The following is a 13,455-nucleotide window of genomic DNA, read 5'->3' as shown; positions in this document are numbered from 1 at the left end:
AGATCAGCAAAGGTTTATTGAATGCCCACGTTGTGCCAGGGCCCAGGCCTTCCCTGTCCTCCTGTCCTGGGAGTGTGGGATGCCATGGTGAGAAGGCAGACCTGTCCCTGCCCTCGTGGAGCTTAGGGTCCCCTCCTCACAGCAGTGTGGCTTGGCCAGTCATTAAGCCTTGGGTCACTCCAGCATAACAGGGATCTGATAACCCTGCTGTGCAAGTTGTCATGAACAGTGTGTTAGTTCATCTAGTGCAGGGCTGGCCTCCCGGAGGTACTCCCTGGCAGGTGTGCAAGGGCTCTCAGTCCCAATGGCTGGTGGTACTAAGAGCTGTGCCTCAGCCACTGCCCTGAGAACAGTAAAAAAGCATGAAGCAATAGTCAGTTGGAGAAACTATTCATTTGATTTAAATTCTTTGTTTAGGCTTGTTATTAATCAATTTCTTTTCATGTTTAATGAAAACCTAGACATCATTGTATTGAAATACAGATCATCACTCCAAAAAACTCATGGGTAGACACTAAATATTAGATGGTGGAACAAACAGGTAGGAATTTGCTGGAGCTGTAGAATAAAATTTAAATTCTGTGTTTTTAAACGGTATAGAATGTTCATCTAATATGATTTTGTTGGCTTTTCTTTTTTCTTTTTTTTTTTTTGCTGAGGAGGATTAGCCCTGAGCTAAGATCTGTTGCCAGTCTTCCTCTTTTTGTATGTGAGCCACCGCCAGAGCATGGCCACTGACAGATGAGTGATGTAGGTCCACACCTGGGGACCAAACCTGGGCTGCCGAAGTGGAGCACGCCAGACTTAACCACCAGGCCACCAGGGCTGGCCCTGGCTTTTTAATTTTTGAAAAAAGACCAAAATAAATAGCTTGCTGACTTTTCAATAAACGTTGTCAGGCAAGAGCCAAGGAACCAAGTATATGTAGCTGCCTGCCAATTTCTGTTTGCTTGTTTTCTGTATAAAATCATGCACGCTCCTGCAGAGTGGGCATCTCAGCCTCCTGTCTAAACCATGGAACAGCGGCTCTGAGGCTGCCAGTTTATACTCAGACCTCATGAAGAACGTCATAGCATCCATGCTGTTGACTGTAGGTTATGACAGAGTTCTCTGTCTACCATGTCTGGATTGAAGCCCATTAGTGATGTGAGGTATGAGGAATACAGGCAGGCTCCAAGACCACTTCACTAGGCAGGAGCGTGCCCATGGGCATGCACAGCACACGCCTGTGGCACCAGGCTGCCAACAGCCTGTTGTCTGCTTCCCCTGTTACATCTCTTTGGCATAGGACTTGCTTTCTGCTTCATCACTTTAACCAGAATTTGTGGACTTAGCAGAAGATGGATCCATTTGTTTTCCTACAGGAATCATAGATGTAATCATTCTGAAAGAGCACCTCCCACTCTGGTTGAGATAATTTAGCATAAGCTGGTCCCACAGGAAGCAGGCTGATGAGAATCATAGAGTGACGTAGTCTTGTCATGGCTAATAAAATGTGCAAATTCTTTTCTCCGAAGTTTGTTATTTTCTAATCCAATTCCTTAAAATGTGGTCATGCGGGACCTCAAATTTCCTTCCTTTCATAATGGTCTTCTACCCCTGAAATGTGTTTGCATTTTTTGCATGTTGCTTAAGTTTAGAACTTGGTCAGACTGAGTTTATCAACTTACAGCCACATCGTCTTATATACCAATAGATTTGAAACACTATTAAGCAAGCTATGCATGTATAATTTCAGTAAGAATGCATGTTCATTCTGTTTTTCTCTTAAGGGTTCTGACAACTGTACCAGCTCTTCGGAATATTATATGACACTACATCATGAGTGACAGTAAATGTGATAGTCAGTTTTACAGTGTGCAAGTGGCAGACTCAACTTTCACTGTCCTAAAACGTTACCACCAGTTGAAACCGATTGGCTCTGGAGCCCAAGGAATTGTTTGGTAAGTATGGTCTGTTTCAATAGTGTGGATTGAGTTGTTTTTATAATAGAAACGAAATAAAACCAAATCATCAGAATTTAGAAAGACTGATGATAGAAATACTCTTTTCTTTGCTATAGGTTTGTGAGCTAAATTGAACCAACCTCTTGCTCTAGTTATATGTAGTCAGATTGTAGGATACAAACCCAAATTCTTAGAATGCTGCATAAATTTAAATAGGTAGCAATTTTTCTTTTTTTTTTTTGTTTTGTTTTGTTTTTCTTTTTTTTTTCTTTTCCATTCCCCCTGTCATTATGGTATTAGAATAATAGCTATGACAGTGAGTTTTAACAGAAATTTGGAGTTTTATTCATTTCTTCATCCTGGCCACCTTTCCCCCTCCCCCTTTATTCCCAATCACTCCTGTTCATTTCTAGGCGCCGTCATTGCAGTGCCTTGCCCTTCATTGGCAGGATGAGGCCAGTCAGTGTCATTATCACCCCATGGATTAACCAGGAAGGGATGCTGTGTGAGGGGTTGGGCTGGCCGTCTCTTCCTTGGTGTCTCACTTCAACTATGTGTCCAGCCCAGGACGTCAGAACCGTTGGTCTGACCCTGAACCTTAGTCTCTTGCATGGTAAGACAGTCAGCTGCCGCGACATCACTGGCCAGCTAAAGGTAAAGTTTTTCACATGTTTTCTAGACTACAGTTATCAGCACTTCCCGAACTTTTTATCCCTTATTTTTCTGGGCAAATTTTTTTTCTTTTTTTGGTCAATGAAAACAAGATTATCTTTGCATCTAAAAGAACTGTGATGAAGCTAAACATCCAGTGTTTACAGCTTGTAGGCAGAGGGGAGTCAAGATAAAAGAGAACTCTTTTGGAGTTCTGGTTGGGGAGCTTATGTTTTCTTTAGAGATGTTGAGTATAGAGAATCCTCACCAGTGGTTTGTAACTGATCCTCTGTTGTAGAGACATGTGATCAGAGAAGTCCGTTGTTTTCGTCAGCTTAGGTGGTTGGAGGCCCTGGGAGCTCAGAGGAGATGTAGTACAGAGCTTCCCAGAAAAGCTAATGAGGGAGAAGGGGCTGTTTAGAAGGAATGCCCAACTTGTGACTAAAACAGTGGTGCTCTTTCTCTCCAAACAATAACATATTCTATTGGTGCTTAAATCCAGTGTGCCATGAGAAGCTTTCAAGTCAGTGGATGTTGTTCAAAATTAGGAAACTTTGATGTTAATAAAACGTTCTAGACAATAAAACATTCTTTTGGTTTATAATCCATATCTTATTTGGAATTGGATGGGAATTTGACACAGGTAATTCGGCAAGACTGATATCAAGGACATTTGATGTAATAACCACATTAAGAAGCTGACCAGAAGTTCATAATTAATTGTAAAATGGAAGGCTTTAGGGTAGGCAGTTAAACTGAATGACTTCATTACAACATGTTAATTAACAATGAAATCACATGCTGCTTCATAAAATACTATTTTGCAGAGATTGATTTTGATTTCCAGTTTGCATATGCTACCTCTCATTTTTTAAAGAAACGTGTAATAATGAAATTATTCATTATGGATGTGTGTGTTTCATTTAAAAATTCTAGTTTTGAAATAAAAGTTCCTAATATGCCATTATAAGCTAAACTACCTCTGGTAAAAGTAGTGGTAAAATTATAAATGGAAAGTTCTGAATTTTTAAAAAATTTTAAAAACAGAGTCTAGAAATAAACCCATTCATCTGTACTCAGTTGGTTTTTGAAAAGAGTGCCAAGATCATTCAGTGGGGAAAGAATAGTCTTCAACAAATGATGCCGGAACAACTGGATATCCACATGCAAAAGAATTAAGTTGGACTACTATCTCACATCATATAAAAAATTAATTCAAAATGGATCAATGACCTAAATATAAGAGCTAAAACCATAAAACTCTTAGAAGAAAACATAGGGGGAAAGCTTCATGACTTTGGATTCTTAGAAATGATACCAAGAGCATGAGCAACAAAAGAAAAAATTGTGCTTCATCAAAATTAAGAACTTTTTTGCGTCAAAGGACACTATCAAGAGAGTAAAAAGACAACCCCCAAAATGGGACTATATTTGCAAATCATATATCTGATAAGTGTCTGGTATCCAGAATATGTGAAGAACTCTTAGAACTCAACATCAAAAAGACAACCCAATTTTAAAAAAACAACTTGAAAAGACATTTCTCCCAATGTCACTCTGCAAGTGGCCAATAAGCACATGAAAAGTTGCTCATTGTTAGTCATTTGGGAAATGCAAATCAAAACCACAATGAGACACCACTTCACACCCACTAAAATGACTGTAATCAACAAAATAGAAAATAATAAATGTTGGGGAAGATGTGGAGAAATTAGAACCCTGGTACATTGCTGGTGAGAATGTAAAATGGTGCAGTCCCTTTGGAAAACAGTTTGACAGTTCCTAAACAAGTGAAACATAGAATTACCATATGACCCAGTAAATACTCCTAGTTATATACCCAAAAGAATTAAAAACAGATGTTCGTACAAAGACTTGTACACAAATGTTCATAGCAGTACTATTTCCAATAGCCAAAAGGTGGAAACAGCCCAAAAGTCCATCAATGGATGAATGGATACATAAATTGTGTTATATACATGCGTGGAATATTATTCATAAAAAGGGATGAAGCACTGATATGTGCTGCAGCGTGGATGATCCTCAAAAACGTTATGCTAAGTGAAAGAAGCCAGACACAAAAGGTAGTATATTACAGTCATGCATCGTATCACAACGGGGGCACTTTCTGAGAAATGGGTCATTACGCGATTTTATCCTTGTGTGGTGTACTTACACAAACCTGGATGGTATAGCCTACTACACACCTAGGCTATGTGGTACTAATCTAATGGGACCACCATCCTATATGCAGTCCATCGTTGACCAAAGTGTCATTATGTGGCGCGTGCGTGACTGTATATGAGTCCATTTATGTGAAATATCCAAAATAGGTAAATCCTTAGAGACAGATGCAGACTGGTGGTTAAGAGGGACAAGAGGGAGAGGGAAATGGGGAGCAACTGCTTATTGGGTATGGGATTTCCTTTTGAGGTGATGAAAATCTTTTGGAATTACATAGAGGTAGTGATTATACAACATTATGAATGTGCTAAATGCCGCTGAATTGTTTACTTTAAAATGGTTAATTTTATAATTATGTGCATCTCACCTTAATAAAAATTTTTTTTTTTAAAAAGTAAACTGGAAGATGCCTTAAACTAAGGGTGTTTGTCATTTTTAATGGATATTTAACTCCTGATACTATAGAATTGTTTATATAATATTTTCATATTATACATAAAATATGTTGTAATTTTCTTATAGTATCTTAAGTTATATATTGACAGTATCTTAACAGTAATTTCACTTAATTTAATTTTCCTCATTTAAATTACTTTATGATAATTTTATTAATATTTGTAGGAGCAGCTTTCATCTCACATACAGAAAGGTAGAAAAAAGTATGTAGAGGCTAAAATTTTAACACCATCCTAAATCTCATCTCTTGCAAATCTCCATTTCCGTAGCCTGAGTTTTGATTCTAGGGAAAGATCAAAAACTGGGTTTTGCTCTTTTCTGCTCAAGAAAGAAGTCATTACTTTGAACTGATTAAGGCAGCTTATTAATGAGCCCATGCATAGCTAACAGTTAATTTGATGATCTTTGATGTCATTATTCGCTTAACTTTGTAACCCAAGCCAGTTATTCGTTATCAAATAAAAAACCTTTTTGTTAGGTTAACTGTACTGAATGCATGAAAACATGGTTAACTTGATTCAGATTATTGATATTTTCTTTTAGAAATGTTTGTACAATTATGAAAATTATTCTTAGACTTCTGGGATGTTTCATCTTTTGGGGGTTAGAGGAAGTGCCATCCTAGGAGTTAGACCTAGATGGTTGGAGAGCTGGTTTCCATTATTACCTTATAGCTACTTTCCCCCAGATCCCGTGCTGCCTTCCTCTCAGCCAGGGAGATAGGTGACTGCTCCTTGCCTGCCTTCTGGGCTTGAGGCTCCGTGGGCCGCTGAGCTGCAGCAGTGGTGGTCCTAGGAGTAGTAGTCCTCAAGTTGACAGGAGAGAGCCCTCACTGTGACACTTCCCCCACGTGTCCTTTGTGGATATTTTTCTGGCTCTATTTTGCACAACATCTTGGATATTGACATTATGCTTTAAGGTCCTCAAAAGAATAGTGTTCTGTATGTGGTGCAAAGAGAGGGTCTCTTACCTCATCCTGCTGTTTGGATAGAGCAAGAAACTATGAATGGTGTCAGTCAGACCCTTTTACCCGTCAGTGGTGGAAGGGCCTGAGCATCCCCACCATCAAGCCTGGACTTCCACACAACCTGTTTTCTCCAGTGGTCCCCTCCCTGCAAACATGGCAGGGTCTTTCCCATGCCCATCACTTTCGTGCCTGCTGCATCTCCTGTTTGGATTCTCCTCTGAAACCCTCTGGTCTGTCCAGGCCCTACCCCTGGTCTTTCAAGACTTATCTTGTCTATGAAACCTCCCCAGATAATCGCAGCTCACACGTGAAATAGAACCTCCTCTCTGACTGAATCAAATGCTTGATTGACAAACACACACACACACACCCCCCCCGCACACTCTCCAGGACTGTAAGATAATAAGTTTGTGTTTTAAACCAGTAAATATGTGGTAATTTGTTATAGCAGCAATAGGAAACTAATACAGGGGATATGTGTGCTTTTACCTTTTTGAGAAATAAAATATAGTAGCAATAGCGCATGGTTTACAAAACTTGTTAATCATCTCTTTAAACCAGAGCTTTATAAAGACAGGGAAAGTGTGCAGGTAAACCAAAGTGCAGATACTGGTACAGGGTTAAATGGAAGCGCTGGGATCAGAATAAAATATTCTTACTCATAATTTTGAATTGTTTTTACAATTGTCTTTGATTTGTTTGTTCCTTTGTTTTTGTTGTTCATTAAAAATATGTTAGTAAATTTATTAGGAAGTAAGTTTTAAATGTTTATCATTTTGTAGTACTCAAAAATATCAACTAAGTTGTAGAGTAAAATTAAGTAATTGCAAGATTTTAAAGCTCTGGTGGAGAAGATGTGTGTACATTGCTTTCATATATATTCATTTCTTCTTTCTCCTTTTAAAGTCTAAAGTTATTTAACCAAAATAGTAAAGATTATTTCTTTTATAAAACAGTTCTATGAAGTTTTTAAATATTAGATCTGGCAGTACTTAGAAGTGACAATTAAAACCTTAACGTGAAATGGTTGGTATAGCTCTTATTCCTTTTTGCTTTCTCTAGTTCTGTACAAGCATGAATATTGGCCTCTTACATTGTTTCATTTTACCTCTATTAATATAAATAAATTAAAACATAATATTCAAACAAAACTTCAGTGATAAAGGAGATAAATGATAAAAGGCATAGGAAGGCTGTGATTCAGGAGAAATGACTTCTAAGTCCAGCTCTGATCCTCACAGCGGTAGTTCTTTGTGAGCTTGGGTAAATCATTGTCTTGATGGACTTTAATATTTTCACCTCTAAAATGAGTGGTTTGGAACTTCTGATTTAAGATGGTGGATCAGACACCTAAGCAAAGAGACCAGGAGAGAGTAATCAATGGATGAGAGTTTTTAACAAGTTTCTGAAATATAAAAAGTAATTGGAAGCTTGATGCAGATAAAACAGAGCAGAAAAGTGAGAATAAGTAGATGAGACATTTGCAACAAGGAAGAGAACCTGTCTATAGTAGAACCCCAAAGAGGCTGTGGGTATAGAGATGATTAATACAGAAAATGAAGATGAAACAGGTGGCTAGAAGTAGTGTTAATGAAAAGTGTGTCTGTAAAAGAACTATGCCAGTTGGCTCCCAACATTCCCACCCCTATTCCCCTGCTCAGCGTTTGCTCCTAGAGAGTTGGTAGGTGAGTGAAGAATTATTAGGCCAGAATCCAGGAAAGAACAGAAGCCTAGTGAGAGGAGCTCGGAATTTGGGGCCATCTTTCTCTTGTGGGCATTTGAAAATTCTGGAGTGGGTGGCTGAGAGATTGAGTAGTGCTTTGGACTGCCTGTGGGGCTGGGAGACAGGGATTAGAGTCCAGGGCCCTCTAAAGGGACCTAGTGAACTTTGCTTTGAATTGGGCCCATAAAGGGCTGCATCCTAGAAGTAAGGATGAACCAGAAAGAGACAGGCTTTTGCAGGCACTGCCATTCAGCTTCAAATCATCTCATTTGCTGAACTGGTACTGAGGTGAACCCAAATTGCTCATGCCCCCAGGTACCCAGCAGAAGTAGATGTGAATTCCCCCTGAAGGAAGATAGCATCATGCTGTATATCAGATTATTTCTGGGTAGCAAACAGCTTTGCAAGTACAAGGTCCAGCACATAATCAAAAATAACTAGGCACACAAGGAGATTAGACAACATGCACAAAATCCAGCACAAACAACAGAGGAAAAAAACAGATCCACAGGGGATATTGGTGTTAATCAGATCCAAACTTTTAAATAACTATGATGTTATGTTCAGGATAATAAAAGGCAAGATGAAAAATTTGCGTGGAGAAATGAAAACTTAAAAAAAACAGAACTAAATAGAAACTCTAGAACTGTAAAATATAGTCATTGAATTATGAAGTTAATGGATGGGTTTAACAGCGTATTAGATATAATTGAAGAGAGAATTCATGATCTGAAAGATAAGTCAGAAAAAAAATATCCAAAATGAAGCCTGGAGAGACAAAAGGGTAGAAAAATACAGAAGAGAAAATTTATTAGTTTTCTATTGCTGCATAGCAAATTACCACCAACTTAGTGGTTTAAAACAATACCCATTTATAATCTCATAGTTCTGTAGGTCAGAGTGCCTTCCAAGTGCATTCAGGTTGTTGGCAGAACCCAAGTCTTTGCAGCTGGAGGTCTGAGGTCCCCATTTCCTCACTCCCTGTCAGCCAGGGGCCTTTCTGCTCCTGGAGGCTCCCACATCCCTTCTCACATGACCCCCTCCATCTTAAAGGGAGCAGTGGCATGTCCAGTCCTTCTCAGGATTCATCTCTCTCTGACTTCCATTCTTCCCACCAGCCAGAACAAACTCTGCTCCTAAAGGGCTCTTGTGATAGATTAGCCCCCAACCCCAGTCTCCCTTTTGTTAAATTATTGAGTGTGTTTAGCCCTGCTGCAGGATGCAGAGTCAATATACAAAAAAATCAAATGCCTTGAAATTGGTAGAATGAACCACTTTGGAAAACAGTTGGACATTATTTACTAAAGTAGAATCTATGCAGTCCCACTCTTAGCTATCTGCTTATCAGAAATACATGCATGGGGACCCAGAGCCATATATGGGAATGTTTATGACCATGTTTTATGTAATCACTTGCAAAACTGAAAACAATTAAGTATCTGTCAACATTATGTCATATAGTCATGTAACGGAATATTATAGCAATGACACAGAATGAATTATAGCTACACACAAGAACCACTGATGAATCTCATGAATAGAATGTTGAATGAAAGAAGTCAGACACAGATGATTTCAAAAACCAGGCAAAAATAAACCGTGGGGGCTTGAAGATGCATATTTAGCTGGTAAAAGCAAGGAAGTGATTATCATAAAAGTCAGAAGTAGTTACCATTTTTGGGGTACAGGAGGGGTCGTGATTAGTAGGAGATGTGTGAGGGGCTTTGGGGATGCTGACAAAGCATGGCTCTTTGTGATAAACATTGAGCCGAGGAAGAAAAAAAGGAAACAGGAATGAAGATCAGAGGCATAAGCCTTCTCACCAGCAACACTCACCACTGGAAATCGGTGGAGTTGCGAGGGCAGATGGATTTTGAAATCAACCAAGGGTGAGGGCAGAGTAAGATCATTTATTTTCTATGTACTTTTTCTGAGGAAATTGCTTGAGGATGTACTCCAACAAGAAAGAGCCTTCAAGAACGTGAAACATGAGCAACAGGGGAGGCCAGTGAAAAGAAATCCCAGGATGATAGCTGTGTAGTAGGCCTTGAAAAAACTCTTAAGAAAAATGTCTCCAAAAAGAATGGGATAGATTCCAAACAATAGATAATGTGAGTAAGAAAGTACCAGTGATAGGCTTAACAAAGATTTGGGTTTTTTTCTCTCAATTAAAAAAAAAAAAAGTTTATTAGAAATTTGTAGGGGAAAAGCTGGAAAAAGTCATGGTCTAAGTATAAAACAAATGAAAAGGACATGATATTTGAGCAATTGATAGAATGTAAGAAAAGAGAATCCATTTGACCTTAATGTTAGAAACAATCTCATTCTCTTATGAGCGGCAGCAAGGGTCATGTGATCTTTAGAAAATAAAATGTAATCCAAGCTCTGCAATTAGTAATATTTACATGTGCACACACACATACACTCTCTGTCTTTGATTTTCAACTTTTATATCCATCCTAAAGAAGAAACACAGAAAGACTGGATTGTAGAGATCAAATAGATGTGTTATCAAGCTTGACCACTTAAGACAGAAGTTTAGAGGAAAAGAGAAGAGAGTAGAGAGCTGGAGGAGAAAGGAGCTGGAATATAATAGACTCATTTTACATACTGGGGAGTCAAGAGGTTCCTTTGAAAGTTGATGGAACAAGGAATTTAGGCATGTTATTTAAAGTTGCAAGGGTAACCAAGGGAAAAGTTAAAAATAACATGAGAACAAAAAACGGGGAGGAGTTGGGGGTTTCAAGTAAATTACTAAATCCTCAGTTTTCATAATGGGGAGTAAATAGTTCATTTCTAAAGTTGATAAATGAGGAAATCATGATAAAAGTATTTTTGGATTTGAGAAGTGACCACAAGAAGTAAAACCAGGAATAATTGAAGGTGGTTGTTCCTGGAGTTGGAACTAGGAGTGGGGAAGCATGTGTCCACTCAGATGCTCAGAATTGGTCCTTTTGGCTCATTTTGGACAAAAACTTTTGAGAGCCAAAGAGGCGTATCTGTTTGCAAATTCTTGAGATTGAGAAATATATATATATAGGTACAAATACACACACGTATACAAGTATGCTAATTAATGATTTCACAAATAGATTTATATTTAACATTTTATAATTCATATGAATGGTATATTTGTATATGGGCATATGAATCTACATATGTGTGTATATGTACACAGTGTCAAATGAATTAAAGAATAATTCCAAAGTATCATGAATTTTGTAGCAATTCTTAACCAAATACAACAGCGGACAGCCTTCAGCTAAAAACAGGTTGAACTAAGCTAGGGTTGTTTAACATTACTAATAGAAGTAAGTGTAAATAATATTATAAACTGAATAGAATCAATAAATAGAAACAATATTTTAAATGGTGCTTAGGTTCTCAGGTGGTCTTTAGCGGCTTTTAACGCCTGATAAGTAGCCAAAAGATACTAATAACACCAATGCTGCTATTGGTACTAGTTTGAAACCCCAAAATGTACCATCAGGCTACTCAATATTTCTTGTCTATTTTCTGGAGGAAAATGAACCGTAAATTTCAACTGGGAACTTGAGATGCTTGAAACACAGCCTCTAGAAAATTTTATTCTTACTGTAATAGTATGAGGAGGTATTTCAAGTAGAATTTTGTGTACAGCATTTGCTTATTGTTAGGAGTTTTGTATGTTGGGGATTTACCTTGAGCTGAGATTTTGGCTGTTTTCTTTTTAGATTCTTTTGTCTGGGAAAAACACAACGAATCAAAACTTAGATTTATTATGTTCTTCTCATGAACTCAACCATTTCCTCCACTGTGATACCGCAAAATATACTTATATTATTCTGTGAAAATCAGTGACTTTTCTTCAACTTATTGGCATAATTAAACTGAAGATTTCATTTTTTGACCAGTCTTAGATGGTCTTTGTTAAATTAATTGTTTCAGAACATAATAATCTCAACTAATACAATGAGAAGTCAAGGTGCAAAGGATTACTGAATCCCATCCTCACTGCACCTGCCATGTCCCTGCCTCTGCAAAGGAGTCAGTCTGTCCTGTACTCTGAGCCAACTCACCTTGCTCTTCATGTATACAAGTACCTTGGGTGGAAACAAAGAAAGATTTTTCCTTATTTGTTACTCATTAAAAAAGATAATACATTGAATGTACATTCTGCATTGCTTTATTTTCTAAAATAATTCTAATTGATTGCTTATTATATTTCTTAATTATAGTGCTGCTTTTGATACAGTTCTTGGGATAAATGTTGCAGTCAAGAAACTAAGCCGTCCTTTTCAGAATCAGACTCATGCAAAGAGAGCTTATCGCGAACTTGTCCTCTTAAAATGTGTCAATCATAAAAATGTAAGTAATGTCTGTGTTTCCTCTATATTTTAATGTTGTCAATGATGTGATCATCATCTGAGTCTTTGGCGATACATTGAGTTTAGACCTGGGGTAAACTGGTGATAAAAATAACTATTAAAATGGTTATATTTTACTGATAAAATTCTTAACATTGGGGAAATTGAAGTCAGAAAGAGGCATCATGGTCGTAAGAATTTAGATCACTCAACAGGGGTAGGAATGTCAGTTAACCCTATAACCATTTGGTTTTCACTATTTCTCTTTCTATAAAATGGCAACGGTATTGACCTAACAAATTGAGAAACAGCTGAATATTTTTTGGAAAAACATTGTTCTATAAGTAGCTTTTTACCTGGTAATCTCAGTTTTAAATAAATATTATATTCAAGATAGCTGTACTTGGCATCCCCACAGAAATCAAAGCACTGTAAATTTTAGGGAGAAATAGTATGTCTCTAGAAAATGAGATATTCAGGCACATTGTATGTCCTACTACTGGTCTCTGAGCATTGTGTTAAGCATGATTTTGATAACCTTGCCATGTTATAAAAGTCATAAAATGTTAAATCTGGAAAGGGCTTTGGAGATCACCCCCTGTGACCCATTTTTGTTGGGGAGTGTGAGTATTTAAGATTACACTCAACTCTATATGGCTCCTTTTATTTTAACATTTATGCTGGATCTTTCTGGTGTAGGGACATGAAATATGAAACTAAGGTTCATTCTTTCGAGTCTGTGGTTTGAGTTTGTTTTTAATTTCTCCAGTGCAAGCTTTATTTTACTTATTTATTTTTTAAAAATTTTCAGGTTACAAAAAATTATATGGTTATTATTTTTAAAAATTCCAACAATATAAACAAGAAAGCAAAAATCCTTGAATCCCACCACTCACAGATCACTACCATTAACATTTTGGTGAGCATTCTTCTGCGTATATATACACACATACATACGCAAGATCAATTATGTTATTATTCATTTTGCTTTTTTCCCTCATGAAATGTTACTAGATCTCATTTATGTTAATGAACATAGATATAAACCATTTTTTAAATGGCTACATAGTACAGATGCACAATAATTTATTTAACCAATCACGTATTATTGCATATTATATTGTTTCCAGTTTTTTGCTCTTATCAAAAATGCTGCAGTGAGCATCCTTATACATGCACCTT

At 37.4% G+C, this 13,455-nt stretch overlaps 1 protein-coding gene across 3 annotated transcripts in view; it reads left to right on the top strand.

Moving 5' to 3' along the window:
* The window catches only part of MAPK9 (mitogen-activated protein kinase 9), a 51,440-nt gene that overhangs the window by 12,148 nt on the left and 25,837 nt on the right, over window positions 1-13,455 (top strand). For all 3 annotated transcript variants that reach the window (XM_058548193.1, XM_058548184.1, XM_058548202.1), the window contains exons 2-3: window positions 1,773-1,943; window positions 12,145-12,274. In XM_058548193.1, coding sequence (XP_058404176.1) covers window positions 1,822-1,943; window positions 12,145-12,274 — 252 coding nt within the window. In that variant the 5' untranslated portion in view covers window positions 1,773-1,821. The remainder of the gene's footprint in view (window positions 1-1,772; window positions 1,944-12,144; window positions 12,275-13,455) is intronic.

The sequence above is a fragment of the Diceros bicornis genome, chromosome 1 (genome assembly GCF_020826845.1).
Source record: "Diceros bicornis minor isolate mBicDic1 chromosome 1, mDicBic1.mat.cur, whole genome shotgun sequence".
Lineage (NCBI taxonomy): Eukaryota > Metazoa > Chordata > Mammalia > Perissodactyla > Rhinocerotidae > Diceros > Diceros bicornis.
The sequence above is the reverse complement of the archived record's forward strand: the minus strand, read 5'-3'. Positions and strand labels throughout refer to the sequence as shown.